Below are 21,912 nucleotides of genomic sequence, written 5' to 3'. Positions count from 1 at the left end.
GAACCAGATTTGACAATGTCCTACCCTTTCTCAAAGAGAATTTCTCTTCTTTTACCTCCAAACAGCTCAAAGCTAACCTGATGCCACAATAACCTGAAAGTACTCAACTTTCAATTATTGCTTTTTTGCGTTCTGCTTTTAAGGTAAAAGCAGTTATTTCCAAAGAAGGCTGACAACCCAGATGTTTCCCAGGTGAAATAAGAATGCACGCCTAATTCACCTCCAGCCACACATGAAAGAACAGAGGCAGCAACACCAGCAACCCACCCAGAAAGAGCTAAGGAAAGAAGACGGAGCCAGGAACCTCTTCTCTCTCTTTGAAAAGAATGAGAGCTCAGCCAAAAAATTAAAACAGCATAAACAGTAACAAGCATGAGAGTGGGGAAGGAAATGGGAAGAGGGAAAGCCATCTGCTGATGAATATGGAAAGAAGGGCCTATTTTTGACAGAAAACAGATCAAGCATAGTGTACTCTGTGTGTGGCATACCTTTCTCTTTGTAATAAATAGGAAAACTTTATATTTCATCAAACTAATAATGACATAAACTTTTGGAAGGCATGGCAATTAGAAACAGAGAAAAGTGGAAGCACCAATATGCCTGATCCTTCCAGGTTTAGTAAGTGGACTTAAGGAAATACTATGGCAGGAGAAAAGATTACATTAATTGTAAGCACTGTAAATCAAGCCAGTAATTGTACAAGTACATAAACTCTCTTTCCTGGACCAACTAACGGGTCCCTCAAATAATGCTTCAGAATTTCCGCAGGAAATTAAGATAAGAAGCTGCGTGATAAATGTCCAAGTATCCCTGACAAGTCAGACCCCACCTGGGGGATGGGCGGAGATGGAAGAAGAGAGGACAGGTCTAAGCACTGAACTGCTTCCCTGGAGAAGGTCCAGGCTCAAACCTGCTGCTGTCCGCTGGCAAGAGTCTTTTCCTCACAGTCAATAAATCATACTTGCATAAACATTTGCAAGTCAGATAGATTCATCTGAGTGGGAAGGAATTTCAGTTTTATGAGGCAAAAAAATCTTGACTTTTAGGTGGCCAATTTATAAAAATTAAGAGTACAGTTATGGGGCTTCCCTGGTGGCGCAGTGGTTAAGAATCCACCTGCCAATGCAGGGGACACGGGTTCGAGCCCTGGTCCAGGAAGATTCCACATGCCGCAGAGCAAATAAGCCCGTGCGCCACAACTACTGAGTCTGTGCTCTAGAGCCCGCGAGCCACAACTACTGAGCCCATGTGCCACAACTGCTGAAGCCCACGTGCCACAACTACTGAAGCCCACGTGCCTAGAGGCTGTGCTCCACAACAAGAGAAGCCACCGCAATGAGAAGCCCGCGCACCGCAATGAAGAGTAGCCCCCGCTCACTGCAACTAGAGGAAGCCTCCGTGCAGCAATGAAGACCCAATGCACCCAAAAATAAAATAAATAAAATAAAAATTAAAAAAAAAAAAAAAGAGTACTGTTATGGAAAGGGCCAAACAGACTTGTTTTGTAATAAAGAGAAATTTGAGCTTCCTTCCATAGACCACAGGATAAAATGATATCAGAACTGGAAAGGATTTCAGAATTAATCAAGTATAACTTCCTCTTTTCATAGCTAGAAAAACTGAGGATCAGAGAATTTAAATGATGGCCAAAGTCAATTTCAACTTTGATATTTAACAGGTTTTAATTCAAAGTACCATTAGTACTTTTTTTTAAAAATTTATTTATTTTTGGCTTCATTGGGTCTTCGTTGCTGCGCGCAGGCTTTCTCTAGCTGCGGCGGGCGGGGGCTACTCTTCATTGCCGTGTGCGGGCTTCTCATTGCGGTGGCTTCTCTTGTTGAGGAGCACGGGCTCTAGGCGTGTGGGTTTCAGTAGCTGTGGCTTGCGGGCTCTAGAGCGCAGGCTCAGTAGTTGTGGTGCACGGGCTTAGTTGCTCCGCAGCATGTGGGATCTTCCTGGACCAGGGCTCGATCTTGTGTCCCCTGCATTGGCAGGCGGACTCCCAACCACTGCGCCACTAGGGAAGTCCCCCATTAGTACTTTTAAATCAAATTAAATTTAAGCAACAGCAAAAGTTAAGAAACTTATTTATAAGTCCTTAACTGTAAACACTAGACTAAGCAAATCAAAAGAGGCAACTGTTAAGAAAAATCTTGAAAATCGGTTAAACTTGCCTTTCTAAATATTGTGAAACCCTTAAAGACTCCTATCTATACTTCTACCTTAACAACCTTAAATGTTAATAAAACAAACATTTAAAGGTTCTGAGAGAAATGAGGCTATACTGCCATTTAAATACAGAACTTAAAACTATGGGAGGACAGCGTTAATTAAGAAGTAATAAAGTACCTGCTCCTTCCTTTAATCTAAATGAGGGGTGGGCAAATTATGGTCTGTAGGCTCAGTCTGGCCCACCACTTGTTTTTGCAAATAAAGTATCGTTGGGACACAATCATAGGAGTTATTTATTCACATATTGCCTAAGCTGCTTCTGTGCTACTACAGCAGAGTTAAATAGTTGCAACAGACTGTATGGCCTACAAAGCCTAAAATATTTACTATCTGGCACTTCACAGAAAGAGTTTGCTGATTCCTAATCTAAGTAAGACCACATCACAATGATTAAGAATTTTAGTCCTGCAGTCAGAGGACCTGTCTCTGACTCAATGGTAGGTTTCCTACTTGCCAGGCATCAAATTTTGGGCAAATTATTTAGTCTTCCTGTGCCTCAGTTTCCTTATCTTTAGCAAATGGGCATAATACTCTTTATTCACAAGGCTGCTGCAAGATTTACATTAATGTAGGTAAAGCACTTATCCCAATATTTAGCAGGTAATGATCAATCAATAAATAGTAATCGTTATTAGAGAGTTAAGTCACCTTTATGCTTAAAACCTATTTATTAAAATGAGTGTCTCTTTAAGGCCATGGGGTAAAGAAAGCAAGAAGGTAAGCCATTAATTCACAGGTTAAGTTCTGTTTGGTTTTGGCTTATGTAAGACAAAACTAATAATGAATTTTGGGATTGTGACACTTCTTGCTAAAAACTTGGAAATGGTTTTCTTTAATGAAATCTCAAGTGTTTGCAAGGCTCTTGTTTTTTAAGGCTCAACTGTCAAAAAACTAAGGTTAAGAGTGGGACTAAAAAAAAAAAAAAAAGAGTGGGACTAAAATTTCAATTACAAAGCTAGAACTAGAACCCATGGTTGCCTCTAGCACAGTGCCTTAGGCATGAAAGCACTTAATAAATTAATAAATTTTTGTTGTGTTGAACTGAATGGCCAAACCCTGATCCATTCTATGGGCCTTATGACATTTATAGAGGCAAACACTTGTTTGCTTTAGGGTTGAAGCAAGAAAACATATTAAATCAATAAATTAAAGGTGCAGCAATCCATACCTGTCTAAATTTAGCTCTTGCTTCTTTTTCCTTCATTCTTCCATGTGCAACCAAATAGTCAAACACTTCACCTATAATTGAGAGAAATAAAAGTAAGCAGAAGTCCTACTTCTGAGCATTAACTTTCCCATAAACTGAAAATGTTTCACTTTTAGCAATGTTCTAATTTTTAAAATATAGGTATGAAGATAAACAGAAATATGTGGAATCTGAACTAACTTAGCCTTAACTATAGGCAAAGTTTATAGACAAAATCTTTTAAGCTAAAGATAAACCTTAACATTAAATTCTCATATGTTTAAATTATACAACTTTTATTTTAAAGGTTATGTTTCCAGTATGCTTTAATAAAAACTTGGCAATGAAAAGTGAAAGTTAAAATGGTTAAGTTATTTGTGTTAAAAGAAGATGTCTTCACTATAGGACCATGACAAAAAAGCATTTCCTGAATATACTCATTCATTCAACAAATAATTACTGAGTGTCTACTAACTGCTGAGAACCGTTCTAGGCTCTGGGGAAACATAGCAGTGAACAAAGCAAAGTCCTTTTCCTCATGGAGTTTACACTCTAGGAGGGGGTAGACAGATAATAAACAAACAAATGACTATACAGTATATCAGATGATAAAAAGTACTGTGGAGAAAAGTCAGGGGAAAGAAACAGGAAGTGTGTTTGTGTGTGTAAGCATTGTGCTGACTACTGTGAGGGAGTGGACACTAGTTATCTGGGAGAAAGATTCTAGACAGAGACAAGAGCAAGGAGGCCATGAGGCTGGAGAAGCGTGAACAAGGGAAAAGGGAGGTGCTGAACAAGCACAGAGATGGTAGGAGAAGCGAGATCAAGAAGAGTCCTGTGGGTGCTGTTCTAAGTGAGAGGAGAAGCAGAGGAGAACATGAAATGACTGGCTTCTTAAAGGATCACTCTGGCTGCTAGAGGGAGAAGAGGGTTAGGGCTGAGGAAGGGACCGGGAAACCAACTGGGAAGAGTGCAATATTCAGGACAAGAAAGAGGGTGGCCGGGCCTAGAGTGGGAAACGGCAGTGGTGGTGACAAGTGGGGAGATTCAGGACACAGTGCAAAGGAAAAGCCAATAGAACTTGCTGGTGGACGTCTAGGTGGTAGTTTACACAGTATTAATTCCTCAGGGAAGAGAAGTGACATTTCAAGGAACCTATCAGTACTGCCAATTGCTTATCAATTTGGAATAAAGAAACACCTCTGAAATCAACGAAGAGTACTAATTTAGCAAATTGGATATAAAATGTGTTTGGGAAAAAAAATCACATTTACTTCATACAAATAAAGAATATTTCCATCAGCTTAGTGACAACAGTTAACTAAAATATTTTGATACTTAAAAAACGCTTAGTTTCAGGACTTAAATATTTTTGAGGAAAAGGTTATTCTGAACTGTACATTAATATCTCTGACTTAAACTTTTAGCCCTAACTTTGAATAAATTTTAAAATAATAAATGGGTATAAATATTTTCAAGTTATCACTGACTGCCTAATGATCCTTTAAAAGGAATTACCTACTGTTAATTTATACTACACAATTCATTTAATGATGAATTATAAAATTAAATGTCAGCTCAGTAAAATGTCAGCATTTTCTATGAGAATGACCTTTCTATTTGCAGAATAATATACTATGTCAAAACAAGTAGTTAAAAAGTGAAAACAAAGATGCATGCATAACATATGTAACAGTTTTGACTTTTTAGAAAAACTTAATGGATTAAACCCAGTAGTTGTAGAGTCACACAGATGAAGTCCAAGTCTGTCAATATAATTTTAAAATATTTTAAAATTCAAATGCAATATAAACCTGTTAAGAGATTTTGGAACCATAAAGTCACAGTCACTAAGTTATAAACCAGGAATACAACCCAGATCTCTTATTTTTCCCCTTATTAAAAATGCATTAACACTCAGATTAAGCAGCTGAATTGAAAACCTCTACAGGCTATTATTTATTAGGAGAAAAAACTGCGAACAGTGGCTTTCCCTGCCCAGGTCACGGTTCATGTGGTTGATGAAAGGACACTGGACAGGACAGTTCAGAAAGCCCTTGGTTTTGCTTCAGGTCCCGCCACTATAACCAGTGATGAAACCACTGGCATAGAACAACCATGCAGAGCTTTAGGTTCATCTGTAAAAATTAGGCAATTGCCCTGGATGACGTCTAAGATTCCTTCCAATTCTAAAATTCCACGATTGTTCCAAATTGAAAAATACAAGGCTGGGGAGGAGTAGGTAGCCATTTTTAAAAATTATTTATTTATTTATTTATTTATTTAGGCTGCGTGGGGTCTTAGTTGCGGCATGCGGGCTTCTTGGTTGTGGCATGCAGACTCTCAGTTGTGGCATGCGAACTCTCAGCTGCGGCATGCATGTGGGATCTAGTTCCCCGACCAGGGACGGAACCTGGGCCCCCCTGCATTGGGAGCATGGAGTCTTACTCACTGGACCACCAGGGAAGTCCCTAGGTAGCCAATATAATGAAACGTTTGTTGTTCAAAATGGCAAACGTTATCAACAATAAAACAGCTGCCCTGGAGATGGTGCTTTGTTGAGCTGATTAAAACAAATGGCCCAAGCCAATAAACCACCACCAGCACCAATCAGTGCTGTTATAATGCTGAGCAATGGCACCGAGTCCTCAAAGGAGGGCTGTGAGGGCTGTGCTCCCATGCCCAGTAAGAAGCTCAGAGACATGTAACTTATGAGGTCACACTGCCAATGAGAGGCACTGGCTGGATGGACTCCATGTCTGTCTTTTCTGGAGTCCATCCTCCTCCTGGATGGACACTTCTCAGATGTTTTTGACTTCTCCTACACAGAGCAATCTCTAGGACCCTGGTACCTAAAATAGATGGGAACGGAAAGCCGTGACTGACTGACCAATCAGTAGAGGCTATATGGTGTCGGAAGGCTGGGCTCCAGGCCTGGCAACATGACCACAGTGAGATTTCCCAGCCTCCATTTCCTCAAGGGTAAAAGCCCATCGCTCACTGCCTGGCCACATCACTGAGGCATTGTGAAAGTCAAAGGAGACCAGAAAAGAGAAAAAAGCACTTGTACACTGCAGTGGCTACACAAATGAAAAGACTATGAACCGTAAGATGCGTAGACAGCATTCGAACTCCGTATAGACTTATGGTTCTACAATTAACCTTCAGCTCTTCCTACTGCTCCTCAACTGCGAAAATCCCAACTAAACTCTCAAACCACACATTTAAAAGATGAAGCACACAACTAATAATGAATTAGGAGTATGAAAAAGTGGTGCCAGGGGTGTGCCTGCTCTGCCCACAACAGGTTTACAATCTTTTATTTAATGGTTAACTCACCACAGTGAGGCTGTGATTCAACTTTCTGTCTCCAGGTTCTGCATCCTGGATCAAAGTGCTAACAAAACAAAACTCTACTATAATCAAAACAATTTAATCTATACTGTAGAGTTAAATAGAGTATGTCTCCAGTAGTTTATAATTTCATTAATTCAGTTCAATTCTTATTTGCTGAGTATCTGCTATGTGCCAGGCACTGTGCTAGAGACAGGGAACACACAAAGACAAACAAGAAAGCTTCTGCCTTTCACAAACAATGAAAACTCACACACAGTCCAAAAACTACAAGCACAGCCCAACCATAACCCTAAAATAAGAATCTTTGTAAAAGATAACAGCGATATACATTCATTTCATTAAAATGTCTACATGTATACAACCTTATAGGCAAATAATTACCAGTCCTTGATCTTTATTTTAGGGAAGTCTAACCATAAACACGGTGACCACCATTTCTGGCCTTGGGAAATGATGGACACCAATGACATAAAAATCTGATAAAGACATCCATCCAACATGCAGTACACATTTATTTCAAATAGGCTAATGCACTGATATTTTTGAAAATTCAAGTACTGGAACAAACAAAATGTGCTATATATACACAGTGGAATATTATTCAACCTTGATAAGGAAAGAAATTCTGACACAGGCTACTAAATGGATGAACCTTAAGGACATTACGCTAAGTGAAACAGGAAGTCACAAAAGGACAAATATTGTATGATCCCACTCATATGAGGTCCCTAGAGTAGTCAAATTCATACAGAAAGAAAGCAGAATGGTGCTTGCCAGGGCCTGGGTGAAGGGAGGATGGGGAGTTACTGTTTAATGGAGACAGAGTTTCACTTTGGGAAAATGAAAAAGTTCTGAAGATGGATGATGATAATGGTTAACAATGTGAATGTACTTAATGCCACAGAACTATACACTTGAAATGGTTAAAACAGTAAATTTTATGTTATACCATAATAAAAAAAAATTCAAGTATTTGCGTATTATCAATTAATGATGCTAATAATGAAACACTTAATAGCAACCCACAGAACTGCTAGGAATCAGCTTTCCTGATTCTCATCCTAGTGTATTATGATTCTGAATGTTAAATGAAACTTTAACAATTATCCGTGTGGGCTGTGTGGTTGTGTATTCTTCTAAAAGGGAAGAAAGAGAGAAAAACAATTTATAAATTTCTTACCTCCACTGGCATACTCCATGATTAGGTAGAGTGTTTTGTCAGTTTCAATGACTTCGAATAACTTCACTAGGGGAGGGGAGAAGATACAGGAGAAAAAGAAACAAATGTCCATATGCACAGTACTATGTACATATAAACTATAACTACAAAAAGTAACTTTTTCCCTGTTAAAGATTTTAATAGCTGGCCCTCTACAAAATTCTTTTAGGAAAATTTATAATATATTACAACAGCAGAAAAGATTTTATAAAAACATGGAATTCTATAAAAATAAACATAGTTTCTGGGTGCTCAAACGGTGTAACTTCAGGATGCACTCAGCAGTCTAGTGAAGTGTATCTGCTCTCATTTCATCCTCCTGTATTACGTCGATATCTGTTCTATTCCTAAAAGTGCAAGTCCATTCACTTGTCATTATGGCTTTAAGGATACATATAATTCCTCTTGAGACTTCTGTTGCTTGGGAAACTTATCACAGTTCTCAGAGAACAAGGTCCCTTTGTTTCTTTTCTTTTTCTTAAAGATGTATTTTATTTTATTTTTTATTTTTTTTTTGGCTGCGCCATGCAGGATCTTAGTTCCCCAACCAGGGATCCAACCGGTGCCCCTGGCAGTGAGAGTGCGGAGTCCTAACCACTGGACTGCCAGGGAATTCCTAAGGAGGTTCCTTTGTTTCTATTCTAAAGCCAGAGATGGCAAAGTAGAAGGGATTATACTATAAATAATTGAAAATAACTTTTTAAAAAGAATTATTTTCAATGGGTCAGTGTGACTACTATAGCAGTCTCTTGTTACAGATACAAATAATATTTCTATTACTGCTAATTCATAAAACCATAACAAAATCAGAAATATAAAATTTTTAAATGAAACTGAAGTTAATCTCTCAAGCTATCAAATCATTATCTCCTGTATCTACTTTGGTAATACATACTTTACAATTAAATTTAGCAAAAAAGGGAGCAGGGAGGGAGAATGCTAATCTCTTATATTGTGGGTTATTTTCTGATGCTTTAACACAGAGTATTAGATCAAATAAAGTACCTTACACAGTATTGGATGTGTTTGTCAAACTGGTGAATAAAAGTATCATATCATTTCTAAGATGATATACGTTCAGGCTGTTAAGAAAAATTTAAAGAAATTTAAGGCATATATGCTGGTAAACCATCAACATATAAATAATAGCTTTCTAAAATTCCAATGCAGGGGGAATTCCCTGGCAGTCCAGTGGTTAGGACTCCTAGCTTCCACTGCAGGGGGCTGGGGTTCGATCCCTGGTCAGGGAACTAAGATCCTACAAGCCACGTGGCCCGGCCAAAAAAATAATAATAATAAATAAAATAAAATAAAATTCCAATGCAAATATTGGCTCTTCTGTGTAAACTATTTTAATCCAATGGGAATTTAAATTTTTAGAAATTTATATTTTCAAAGATATGTCATTTAGTAGTAAGTATAGAGAACTCTAATCAGGGTACAACGTAAGTAATTAAAAAACAAAACAAAAAGGTTTAAGTTAGCTAGTTCTTGGCAGTATTTTTTTGGTGGGAAGTTGGAATTTGAAATCCAGAGTTGGCTAGCTAGTTCCCTATGTCTTTTAAAATATGATTCAATGTACCAGTATTTTCTTGGGAACACAGCTAGAGCAGAAAGTTTTACACCTTTGAAAATCGTAACTCTAAACTTACTATAATTCCCTCTTCTTTATCTATAAATTAAGTACAATTATGACATTTTCTAATATATTAAAAATTAGAAAATTATAATCTGATTACATATGTTTCTACTGAATTAAAGCTTTACATTAATCTTTTAACCTATCTTTAGTAATTTCAAAAAGTTAACAGAAATGATCAATATATATATACATATATATTCTAAAAGTGTACCTGGGCTGGGAGAAGGGAAGAAATCTCCTGTCACTCCTGGAATATATGTTTAGCTTTATGACATACTTTCAAGAATGCATTTAGACCCAAAAGTATTTAAGAAAGCAGAAAGTACCTATGTTTGGATGATTTAAAATCTTCATTATTCTTACTTCTCTGAAGAGCTAAAAAACAAACACACACACAATTCCCCCAACACAGGTTATTAAACATTATATATATTTAATGAAGATATATTTATATTCCATGGTTGCAATATAAATTTAAATTTTCTCTTAGATAATTGATTCACTGATAATGTTTAGTAGTCCACATCTAAGAAATAGAAATCCAGGGTAATTATGAAGTAGTTTTGTTACCTAATACTAAATACTTTAATTTTATCTTACGAAAAAGCAGAGGTCCCAGAAGAGGATGATATTTTGCTATTGTGAATTATACTTTGAATTATATTTTGCTATCTTGAACACAGAAATCAGATTTAAGCAGGAATAGTTTGTGATTAGACTTAGTCTGATTCAGTAACTACCTAGGGGCTCTAATTCTGCAAATCAAAACTTGTATAGTCACAATGAACTGCATCATGATAATTTCAAGTAATTCTATAAGAAGATTTTGAATAAAACCACTTCAAGCTGACTACCCATCACACAGAATAAGGGGAAATATTAAATTGTTGCACAAACACATGCTGTGAGTTCAGAGGCGGGTCACAGCATTAGGGCCTGGGCTAATATGAGATTGCAGAAAATAACAGAATTTTAGAGGTCATCTTATACAACCCTCCTGCAAACAAATGGGAACCAGAAAAAGAGAGGAAAAGATCTTCCAAGGTCCTCCTATCTTTCCGTGGGGAATACGGCCAGAACTAGTCTCCCAGCACCCAGCGTACGACACAGCCTACAGGAGGCAAGGCTGGCAAGTGGTCTGGGCAGCGAGCAGCCGCCGGCTACGGGAAAAGGAAGCCGGGGCTCTCCCCGCGCTCGTCCTTGTCCACCAGGTCTGATCGAGAACTGAATCAGCAGCTAACAGCTGAAAGCCATGGTATCTGACCTACAGACAGCTCAGAGCTTAAAAACATGTAATCAAGATGAAGAGCCTTCCTGTCTAGAATACTGGATCATCCCTAAAGGCAGGAGCACTTTTATCTCCAACATACATACTTCCTATTGCTGTTGTGGTCATTCCCACATTTTCTGTTCTGAGATGAGAAGATAGCCTCCCTGACAACCTATTCAGGCTTGAGTTCTTAATTTCCCTCTGTCAAGCTAACACAGGAATCTCGTTTTCCAATCCATTATAGTTGGACTTGTAGCTATAATTTGAACCTCCCAGTTATTTCTACAAATGCTAAATTAGAAGAGCGCCAAGTTGGATATCATACGAACACAGCTTTGGACACTGCATTTAGAATGAAACCCTGACCACGGCCATGGCAGCCTCTGCCTACCCTCCAACCTCAGCTCCAGCCACCCTGATTTCTCTCAGATATTAGAACATACTAAGCTCTTTCCTTCCTTAGAGTCTTTTTTCCTTTTCATCCTTCAAGACTCAGGCAGATTCTCTAAAAACCTCATCTAAGTAGGTCTCCTTTGTTTTACATCATAGCAATCTGTTTACTTCCTTCCTAGACTGTCTTTCAAGTTGTGATAATACATTTCTGTTTACCAGTTCACTGTTGTGTCCTCATCCACAGGGAGCATGTCTGTCTCCCTTCACTACTGCATCCTTGAAACCAAGCCTGGCCCACAACAGGAACTCATTTGTTTGACAAATGCCTGAAGGAAAGTACTAACTACCAAGAAGTGTGGTCTGAGCCAGGCTCCTTAGCATTCTAATGACCACACTGCTTTGAAATCCTGAGTAGCAGAATGCCTGTTACAGGGTTGTCGTAGTTCTGCTGGCGAGAGGTCAAATGAAAGCGATTGTTTTTTAAATCCCTACTAGCAGTGCAGCACTAAAACATCAGAACTAAAGTGATTAGAACCAAAGAGCAGGAAAAAAAATGTAATACTATAGGGATTCAAGGGAGGGAGAGCTCACTTATGTCTGGGGTAGTGGGCACCATGGAGGTAACTGGATTTATGCAGTTGAAAATGGGCTGGCTATGTGTGCTCCATATATGTGAGCAAAGACAGGGAGGTGCAACCAATTAAGACTATTTAAAGAAGACCAAGTGCGGCTTCCCTGGTGGTGCAGTGGTTGAGAATCTGCCTGCCAATGCAGGGGACACGGGTTCGAGCCCTGGTCTGGGAGGATCCCACATGCCGCGGAGCAACTAGACCCGTGCGCCACACCTACTGAGCCTGCGCGTCTGGAGCCTGTGCTCCGCAACAAGAGAGGCCGCGCCAGTGAGAGGCCTGCGCACCGCGGTGAAGAGTGGCTCCCACTCGCCACAACTAGAGAAAGCCCTCGCACAGAAACGAAGACTCAACACAGCCAAAAATAATAAATAAATAAATAAAAATTAAAAAAAAAAAGAAGAAGATGACCAAGTGATCCACCTGGCAGAGCAGTGGGTTTCCCAGTGTGGGCTTCTGGCCACCAGCATCAGAATCATTAGGGTGTTTGTGCAAACTGTAGGTTCCTGGGCTCTACCCATCACTAGATCTGAAGTGGGCCTTGAGAATCTCACCTTTCAACCACCACCCCAGGTGTGGTGGTTTTCAAACAGGTCCACAAATCCTTTGATAATCCTCCCCTCAAAAGGCAGAACTTAATACCCCTCCCTTTGCGTGGGGGCTGCACTGAGTGACTTGCTCCTAATGAACAGAGTAAGGCAGAGGCAATGGTGAGGGGACTTCAGAGACTGACTAGGTCTTAAAAGGCACTGGGACTCCCTCCTTGCTCTCACAGATCACTTCCTTGCATGTCATGAGCACACTGAGCACCTCAATGGACAGGCCCAGATGGCAAGGAAATGAGGACGCACACCCACAGCTGGTGAGGAACTGCAGGCCCTAGACAAGAGCCAGAGCCAGGTGAGAGGGCCTTTTGGAAGCGGATACACCAGACCCAATCAAATCTTTGGATGCTGCATCTGTGGCTCTCACCCCAAATCTCTTGAGAGCACCTGAGCCAGAACCATCCAACTAAGTCACTCCCAAACACATGACTCACAGAAACTGTGAGATGACACATGGTTCTAAGTTGCTAAGTTTTGGAGTAATTTTTAGAGAGTAGTAGTACACTACCGGTAACACACTGAAGTTTGAAACCCCCTGAGTTACATACAGCAGAGGTCACACCAAGGGCTGCGTTGTGAAAACAGAGGAAAGGTGAGTGGCACCAGACAGAAGGATGAATAGTACAAGCTTCTTTATGTAGGCTGTAGAAAGAATAGACAAAGGTTCCCTAGCAGGATAGTGTCAGGGTATTACCAAAATAACTTTACATATCTGCCTCTATCAGAATTATACATCAGGTAGAAATGAGTTCATAAACTCTATACCAAGTTAATCAAAGGGGGTGGGGAGAGGAAGCAAAAAGCTAATAGTGATCAAGTGTCACCTCTGTCTGAAGCTCAGCACTAGATGCTTCACGTCTATGATCCTATCTAACTTAATTTTCACACCTCTGTCAGGTAACTATGATCATCTCCAATGTACAGGAGAGGAGGACTAGGAAAGTTAAGAAACTCGCCCAAGTTCTCTCAGCTAACACGTGCCGGAGCTGACAGATTACAAGCTGGCAATACAGAAAATCCAGAGCAACAGGTGGGTACTGGCACAGAATTTTTTTAAAAGTTGACAATTTGCATATATGGTTAAAATGCCAGAGATTTCATTTATTTGTATCAACTGTGAACTTGATGGCTGAAGATAAATTTGGATATAAATAATTTACTGAAAAGAAAACATGAACTTTAAGCAAAGTCCCTACTAGGATTGTACAACATATTTTTAAAAGTTTTGCTACTATAAAAGGACATTTAAATAAGACGTTCACCTATTTCTACTGTCTTATTTCTCTACATTCCCTTTCAACCTTATGCAGATGCTAGTTGTAAAAAATAAAATGAAATAACACAGAAATGTGTAAAGTGAAAGAGTTCTCTCCTCATCGACTAATCTCCATCCTCTACACATCTTCCCATTTTTATGTCCTTTAGGAACTGGTAGATAGGAGGAGAACAAACATCTCTAAAGGCAAAGACTTGGACCCTGGTGACGAGAACGCTGAACACACTAAGCCTACAGTACTACAGAGTAAAGAAATGCCCCCAAAGCCTGTACTGAGGATGTACAGGAATTATCCTTGGGAAAAAACAATTTTACCAATTGATATAAAAATAAAATGAGCATATAAGAGACAGCATAGGGTGGGGTGAGATGTTATCATAGTCATCAAACTGTGATCTAAATCATCATGAACAAAGTGTTCAGACTTGCTTCTCCAGATATATAGGTATGAGACAGAATGAACAGGCCAAAGGTTGAGAGCCTGTGTTTTTCATGGCAGCTGAGTGACACGCTGGGTGACAACTTATGTGTTAGAAATAATGGACAGGAATATAATTGCCAACCTTTTCTTTACTAGGAAAGAGCTGAACTGTAAATCCAAGATTATGAGTAATTATTAGCTGCCTTGGATGAAGAGAAGGAGATACAGGTAAGAAGCATTCAGGGGGTAAGGGAGAGGGAGGCAGAGTTGAAGCTGACACCCAAGTTTGTGAATCTGGGTGCCACTTTGAGACAGAGAAGACTCAAGCTGCAGTGAGGAAGGTGAGTCTGGCTTTGGACATGCCATGTGAGGGGCAGTTAAGTGAGGACACTGAAAGCATAGCATGGTACTTGGTATTTGGGTCTGAAGCTCAGGAAAGAAATCTGGGCTAGAGATAAATTTTGTAGAATTATTAGCATAGGTATAGTATCCTTGGAAGGAAATGACACCGCCTAACTGTAAAATGAAAAAACATAAACATCAACGAACAAGCATTTCAGAGAGAAGAGAGCTGAGGCCCACAGTGGAGACTCGGAAAAGGCAGCCAGAGTGACAGAATGAAATCCAGACACTGGAATCTAATGCCTACCACAGACCTACAAGTGGGGTCACAAAGCTCTGTTTGTAAGCAGCTTCCCAGACCCTGGAACAGCTCTGGGGTCCTTCATGAAGGAAAGAGAGAAGGATGATGTGCCTGCTCTTCCTCATTATGTCCCTTTGTCTCACTCACCACACTGATCACAGCACCTCTGCTGAACAAAAGAACAAATCAAAGACCCTCTCAGACAAAACTGAGGGAGAGAGCCTGGCAAAAGCCCAAAGAGTTCATGGAGAAGGAACTGTCAAAATGCTCTGATGTGAAAAAGAAAAAAAAAAAAAAATGTCTTTGCTTGTCTATAGACAGAATACCTCTAGAAGGACAAATAGAAACTGATGCCACTGGTGGTCCCAGGGCAGGGACCTGGATGGATGGAAGTCAAGGGGTAGATGAAGACTTTGCCTTTTATACTTTTATCTGTCCTTTGAACTCTGAATCACAACTGTAGTATCTATCTCCTCTCCTCCAATTAATTTGAATTTTAAGAAAAAGGTGGAGAATGAACAAAGAAAAGTGTTTTTTGACAAAAGGGGAATTCCTGAAAAAGAAAACTGCTGTATTCTGAGGACTGTTAACAAGAGAGTTTACTATTCCTTTCCATAGTGTGGGCCAAGGCTGCTGATGGGTGAAAGGCAAGCAAGTCTTCCAGGGAATATCTTTAAAGTCCAGCAAATATGACAGCCAGCACAGTAAGGCAAAACTTAAGGAGCTTAAAGAGAGTTTAGTTACTCTCAGAACCACCCTAACATTAAAATAAACAACAGAAAAGGAAAGTTAACAAATAACAGAGAAGATAAGAGCACTATTAAAGACCATTTGTTTAACACTAGGCAAAGACAGTGACCTATCTCCTACCCAGGAAGAGCTGTCTATAGATGGGGGGAGATATATGTGTGGGTGTACTACAGTGTAATTAACCAGAATTTTACTGATATCATGTAGGTTATCCCTAACTTTTTGCTGTTGTAACATTACAATGAGCATCCTTGTAGATATACATCCTCATACACTTATGCAAATATATTGGCAGAGTAGGTTGGGGGGCCAAAGGGCATACATGCTCTTAAAATTTTGTTAGTGCTATATTACTCTCTAAAAATATATTAATTTAAACTATGTCAGCAATAACAGAGTTCCTGATTCTCTACACTCTTGCCAACAATATGTATTACCAGTTTTTTGCAAATCTGGTGAAAAAATGTTACCTTTTCGGATGTTAAACATTTTTTACTTGAATATTGACCATCTGTCCTACTAATTGCCTGAGTGTATCTTTTGACTATCTTCTATTAGGTTATATACTCCTGTTTCTCCTCGATTTGCAAGACCTTTTATATAGTATGGAAATAAGACCTTTGTCTGCCATAGCAGACAATGTTGGGTCCTTACTCAAATTCACCCTGACTCCTTTGCTGACTATCATGAGCAATCCTTTCAACTTTTTTAGCTATCTCATCTATTGTTTACTGCATATTTCTAAAATGCCAGATTATATTGCTTCCTTGATTTTCCATTTTAGACACTGTTTGGTGACTCCCACTTTGGATTTAGCTTTCCTATACCCCTCCAAACACAGACTTATGCTTCCCCTCTCCATCCTCTTCATGAGGTTCTATTACAGTTTTGGCTAAACAAATATTATGTTTAATTTTTATTGCTAAAAGTAGTACATATAGTTTTAAAAGTCGAACTGTGTAATGTAATATATCTCTCCACCCTCAACCCTTGTTCATAATGTCAAGCACTTTCAACTCAGGTATTTGCTGCCTTACTTCTTTTTCTTTTTTTTTTTTTTTTTTGACATGGACCATTTTAAACTCTTTATTGAATTTGTTACAATACTGCTTCTGTTTCATGTTTTGGTGTTTTGGCCACAAGGCATGTGGGATCTTAGCTCCCCGACCAGGGATCGAAGACGTACCCCCTGCATTGCAAGGCGAAGTCTTAACCACTGGACCGTCAGGGAAGTCCCTGCTACCTTACTTCTGAATAGCATGCTTATGCTGTTATTCTATGATTTCTTGGCCACTCCCCCTGATATTAGCTATTTTCTTAGAATTGGCAGTGAAGATTTAGCTCTCTTACATCCTGTCCCCCACCCCACATCCCTTCCCGCCTTCCTCCTGATCAGTTACCATAATATTTGGCTAAAGTATTCAGTTTACATTATATAAATATTCTTTATAGCCACACTAGGAATGCATTTCCATTCTTTTTATTTATCAAAAATGTTTCTGATTTCCTTTGAGCTAATGACTGTCTCGGTTATTTTGTTCACTTAGGTATTCTATGTATCTCTCACTTTACTAATTCATCCTTAAACTTTATAACAGAAGTGTATATCTCCTCTCAAATACTTTCAAATAGTCAAGTATTCTTTTTTTCCCCCCCGGAAATATGCATATTCTGGAGGCCTCTGTCCTGCTCTCAAGGCTTGCTGTGTTGGATTTCCTGTTCTAGACCCTATGCTCTTCTCTTTTTTAGTACTGTCCCCCGTTGTGGTGAAATATCCCACCAATAGCTCCTGAGGAAGGGTAAGTGTATGATTAAAACCTTGCAAGAATGTTCTGATTCTATCTTCACATTTGATTGACATTTTGGCTGGGTAAAGAATTCTAGGTCGGGTATTCCTTGGTGGCACAGTGGTTAAGAATCCGCCTGCCAACGCAGGGGACACGGGTTCGAGCCCTGGTCCGGGAAGATCCCACATGCCATGGAGCAACCAAGCCCGTGCGCCACAACTACTGAGCCTTTACTCTAGAGCTCGCGAGCCACAACTACTGAGCCCACGTGCCACAACTACTGAAGCCCATGCGCCTAGAGCCTGTGCTCTGCAACAAGAGATACCACCGCAATGAGAAGCCTGTGCACCGCAACGAGAGTAGCCCCCGCTCACCACAAGCAGAGAAAGCCTGCGCACAGCAACGAAGACCCAAAAGCAGCCAAAAATAAACAAATTAAAAAAAAAAAAAAAAGAATTCTAGGTCATAACTGTTTTCTCTCAGAAACACCCCCCCCCCGTTTTAATGAGATATAATTGACATAGAATACTGTGTAAGTCTACGGTTGTACAATGTGATGATTTGATACACATATATATTGTGAAATCTTTACCACAGTAAAGTTAGCTAACACATCCCTCACCTCACATAATTATCATTTTGTTGTTGTTTTCGTTGTGGTGAGAATATTTAAGATCCACTCTCACAGCAACTTTCAAGTACACAGTACTTGTTAACTATAGTCACCATGCTGTACATTAAATCCCTGGAACTTTCTATCTTGTAACTGGGTGTTTGTAACCTTTGACCAACAGCTCCCCATTTCCCTCAACACCCCCATCCCCTGGCAACCACCATCTACTCTCTGTTTTTATAAGTTCAATTTTTTTTAAAGATTCCACATATAACTGATACCATAGAGTATTTGTCTGATTTAACTTAGCATAATGCCCTCAAGGTCCAACCATGTTGTCACAAAGAGCAGGATTTCCATTTTTACAGCTGAATAATATTCCTATTATTATAGGATAGAATATATAATAATAATACTCCTCACACATTCTTTATCCATTCATCTGTCAATGAACGCTTAGGCTGTTTCCCTAGCTTGGCTATTGAGAATACAATGCAACGAACATGGGAGCTCAGATATCTCTCTGAGATAGTAACTGCATTTCCTGTGGATATACACCCAGAAGTGAAACTGCAGAATCATATGGTAGCTCTATTTTTAATTTTTTGAGAAACTTCCATACTGTTTTCCAAAGTAGTTGTACCAATCTACATTCCTACCAACAGTACACAAGGTTTCCCATTTCTCTACACCTTTGTCAGCATTTATCTCGTCTTTTTGATAACAACCATTCTAACAGGTTGAGGTGATATCTCACTGCAGTTTCGATTTGCATTCCCTTGATGGTTAGTGATGTTGAACACCTTTTCATGCACTTGTTGGCTATTTGAATGTCTTCGTTGGAAAAATGTCTATTCAGATCCTTTGTTGCTTTTTAAATTGGATTATTTGGGATTTTATTTGCTACTGGTTGTAGGGGTTCCTTTTCTCCCATTTTGTAGGCTGCCTTTTCATTTTGTTGCCTGTTGTTTTTTTTTTTTTTTGCTGTGAAGTTTTTTGTAGTCCCACTTTTTTGGCTTGTGATTTTGGTGTCATATTAAAAAAAAAGTCATTGCTAAGAACAATGTCAAGGAGCTTTTTCCCACTGTTTTCTTCCATGAGCTTTATGGTTTCATATCTTCCGTTTAAATCCTTAATCCATGAGTTAATTTTTGTGCATGGTATAAGACAGGGGTCCAGTTTCATTCTTTTACACATGAATATCCAGTTCTCTCAGAATTTTAAAGGCCTCGATCCATTTCCTTCCAGCTTACAGTGGTGTGGAATGGTATGATGACATTCTGTTACAATTCTTTGTGACCTATTTTTTCCTCTTCCTTCTCTTTAATTTTGATGTATTTAAATTTTAATGTACCACAGATTCAGTCTCTGTGGTACATTAGCATTCAGTCCAGATATATTGTGGGTCTTTTGTCATTTACTGCATTGGGCACTGAGCCTTTCAATCTGGAAATTCAGGTCCTACAGTTCTGGGAAATCACCTTCTGTTAGTCTTTGATAATCTCCCCTCCTATCCCCAGTTCTTTTTACAACACCTCTTTACCAGAAACTAGACCTCCTAGATAGGTACCTCAATTTCACATGGTATCTTTCTTAATTTTCATCTCTATGAACTTCTGTAATACTTTCTGAGAGATTTCCTTGACTTTATTTTCCAACCCCTTTATTGAATTTCTTTCCAATACCATAAATTACCCTCCCCCCAACAGTCCTTTCTCAATGCACCATGTTCTTCTTTCATGAATATAATGGTCGTTATTGCATTCCGTCTCCCTCTTTTTAAAATCTTTGAAAACATAATTATAGTGTTGTTGTTTTTTAAAGTAGCTGAGTTTCCTCTTCCAGTGTTCCTTTCTCTTTCTTATTCCTGTTTGTTTTAGTTTCAGGTTATCCTCAAATATCTGGAGATTCTTGGCTGTCCTCCCATATTTAAGAGAGGCACCAAAATGCTGGACTAAACATCATATATATAAAAGCTGGACCATAGGATGACTGGGCAGAGATTAAGTAGATTCACTGAAAGACAATAAATGTCTCTATCTATATTTTCATTTAACTCAATTTTCCTGGAGAAGAATCCTCCAATCTTCTTTTCAGGCAACACATGAAGGGCTAAAGAGTTCTGGAAGGCACGCAAGGAGGGGGAAGACAGAAAGAGTGTCTCACCACTCAGTGGGCCCCTGTTTTTAGTATGAGGTCCCCAAGTCTAGATGCTCTTCAATTCCGCCTCTTCAGAAAATAAACTGCCCAATTTCTACTGGGGCAGAGAAGGGCGGGTTGCCTGAAGGTGATATGAGGCCCAGTTATACATTTTAAGCCAATCCTGTTTCCATTTCTACATGTACCTCCACCCACAAAAGAAGCTAACAGAACTCATCCTTAAACTTTCTGAATTCTGTGGCATGACTCAGCATGATTTTTGCTGGCACCAGCCTACCTATTCCCACCCCTAAGTGCTCCCCTTAGGGACTGGTTTCAGTTCACTATGATTTGCTAAGTCTATTACATGAAAAAAAATATATAATAGTGTACACACACACACACACACAACTATTCATCCATCTGTTTTCCATCTGGCAAACTAGGTTTAATTCTTTGTCTGCCAGTCTTCTCTATTTTTGACACTCCTTTTTAATTCCTTTACTACTATTTAGTGAGTGGGAGGAAGGTGCAAACATAAATGTACTAATGTTTAACTGGAAGTCCTATATGCTAATACTTTAATTCCCAATTTTTGAATGGATGTTATAAGTGGGATTGAACTATAGTTTTCTTCCCTGTTTCTAATACATTTTGGTAGCCAAGTATGTGAATTCCAGAGAAGAATTTGGAAGCTTCCCTTCAAGATCTATTCACTGAAGGTTTCAAAGAAGCCAATCATGAAATTCTGCATATGGCAATCTGAGGTGGCAGCTGGCCTTTTTACCACTATTCAATTTCTTCTGTAGTTACTGATGCATTTAGATTCTTTTGTAGACTTAATTTTGATAAGTTACGTTTTCCTAGAAAATTATCCATTTTTTAGGTGTTCTAGTTTATTTGCATAAAAGGTTCTCTCATAATAATTTTAATTCTTCTCTATCTGGCCTTTTCCCTGCCCTTCATTTCATACTCATACTTTGTGTTGTCTCTCCCTAGCCCCTGGATTAAGTTAACTAGTGGTTTATCTATTTTACTGCCTCCCTTCTCATCGCCCTCTCAAAAAAAAAAAACAAAACAAAAGCTCTAGATCATTTTGATTGTTTTTCCAATTCACTAATCTCTGCCCTTTGTAAGTTCCTTACATTATTCTTCGTTCCTAAGATTTATTTTGTTCCCTTCTCTAACTTATTAGTTGAGTATTTAATGTATTGTCATTTTTTGTTTAATAATGTGTTTAAGGTTTCAAATTTTCTTGAACACCAAAAGCAGTATTCTATAGGTTCGGATACACGGTGTTACTTTCTAGATACACTGCAATTTTGGTTTGCATTTTCTCTTTGACCCCATGAATTCAAAGACTGTTTTCAAGTTCCACATGTTTGTACTTTTTGTTTGTTTCTATTTTTATTGGTTTCTATTTTTATTGCTTGTTCAGAAAATGTAGCCTGGAAAGATCTCTTAGTCAGGCTTATTAATCATATTAACTGTTTATAGCTGCGCAAGTTATGCATTGCCCAACGGTGAGGAAATCATTTACGCTGCAGTCATCATAGATTTGAATAGTTATCACAATAATTTCCTGGCACAGAGCTGTAAAGTCTCCTAAGAAAGGGACACTTTTTAAAAAAAAATGCACAAATGTGTGGGACTTCCCTGGCAGTCCAGTGGTTAAGACTCCGCGCTTCCACTGCAGGGGGCACGGGTTCTGTCCCTGGTCAGGGAACTAAGATCCAGCATGCCACACGGT

At 39.1% G+C, this 21,912-nt stretch overlaps 1 protein-coding gene across 7 annotated transcripts in view; it reads right to left on the bottom strand.

Annotated features, from left to right (window-relative positions):
- MARK3 (microtubule affinity regulating kinase 3) overlaps positions 1-21,912 on the bottom strand; it is a 108,983-nt gene that overhangs the window by 31,047 nt on the left and 56,024 nt on the right. For 2 of the 7 annotated variants that reach the window (XM_061181321.1, XM_061181323.1), the window contains exons 1-2: positions 7,956-8,021; positions 3,401-3,471 (exon numbers count right to left, since the gene is read on the bottom strand). The exons of the other annotated variants lie outside the window; for them this stretch is intronic. In XM_061181321.1, coding sequence (XP_061037304.1) covers positions 3,401-3,471; positions 7,956-7,974 — 90 coding nt within the window. In that variant the 5' untranslated portion in view covers positions 7,975-8,021. Of the gene's footprint in view, positions 1-3,400; positions 3,472-7,955; positions 8,022-21,912 lie in introns of those variants that run through there. 7 annotated transcript variants of the gene reach the window in all.

The sequence above is a fragment of the Eubalaena glacialis genome, chromosome 2, assembly GCF_028564815.1.
Source record: "Eubalaena glacialis isolate mEubGla1 chromosome 2, mEubGla1.1.hap2.+ XY, whole genome shotgun sequence".
Taxonomy (NCBI): Eukaryota; Metazoa; Chordata; class Mammalia; order Artiodactyla; family Balaenidae; genus Eubalaena; species Eubalaena glacialis.
The sequence above is the reverse complement of the archived record's forward strand: the minus strand, read 5'-3'. Positions and strand labels throughout refer to the sequence as shown.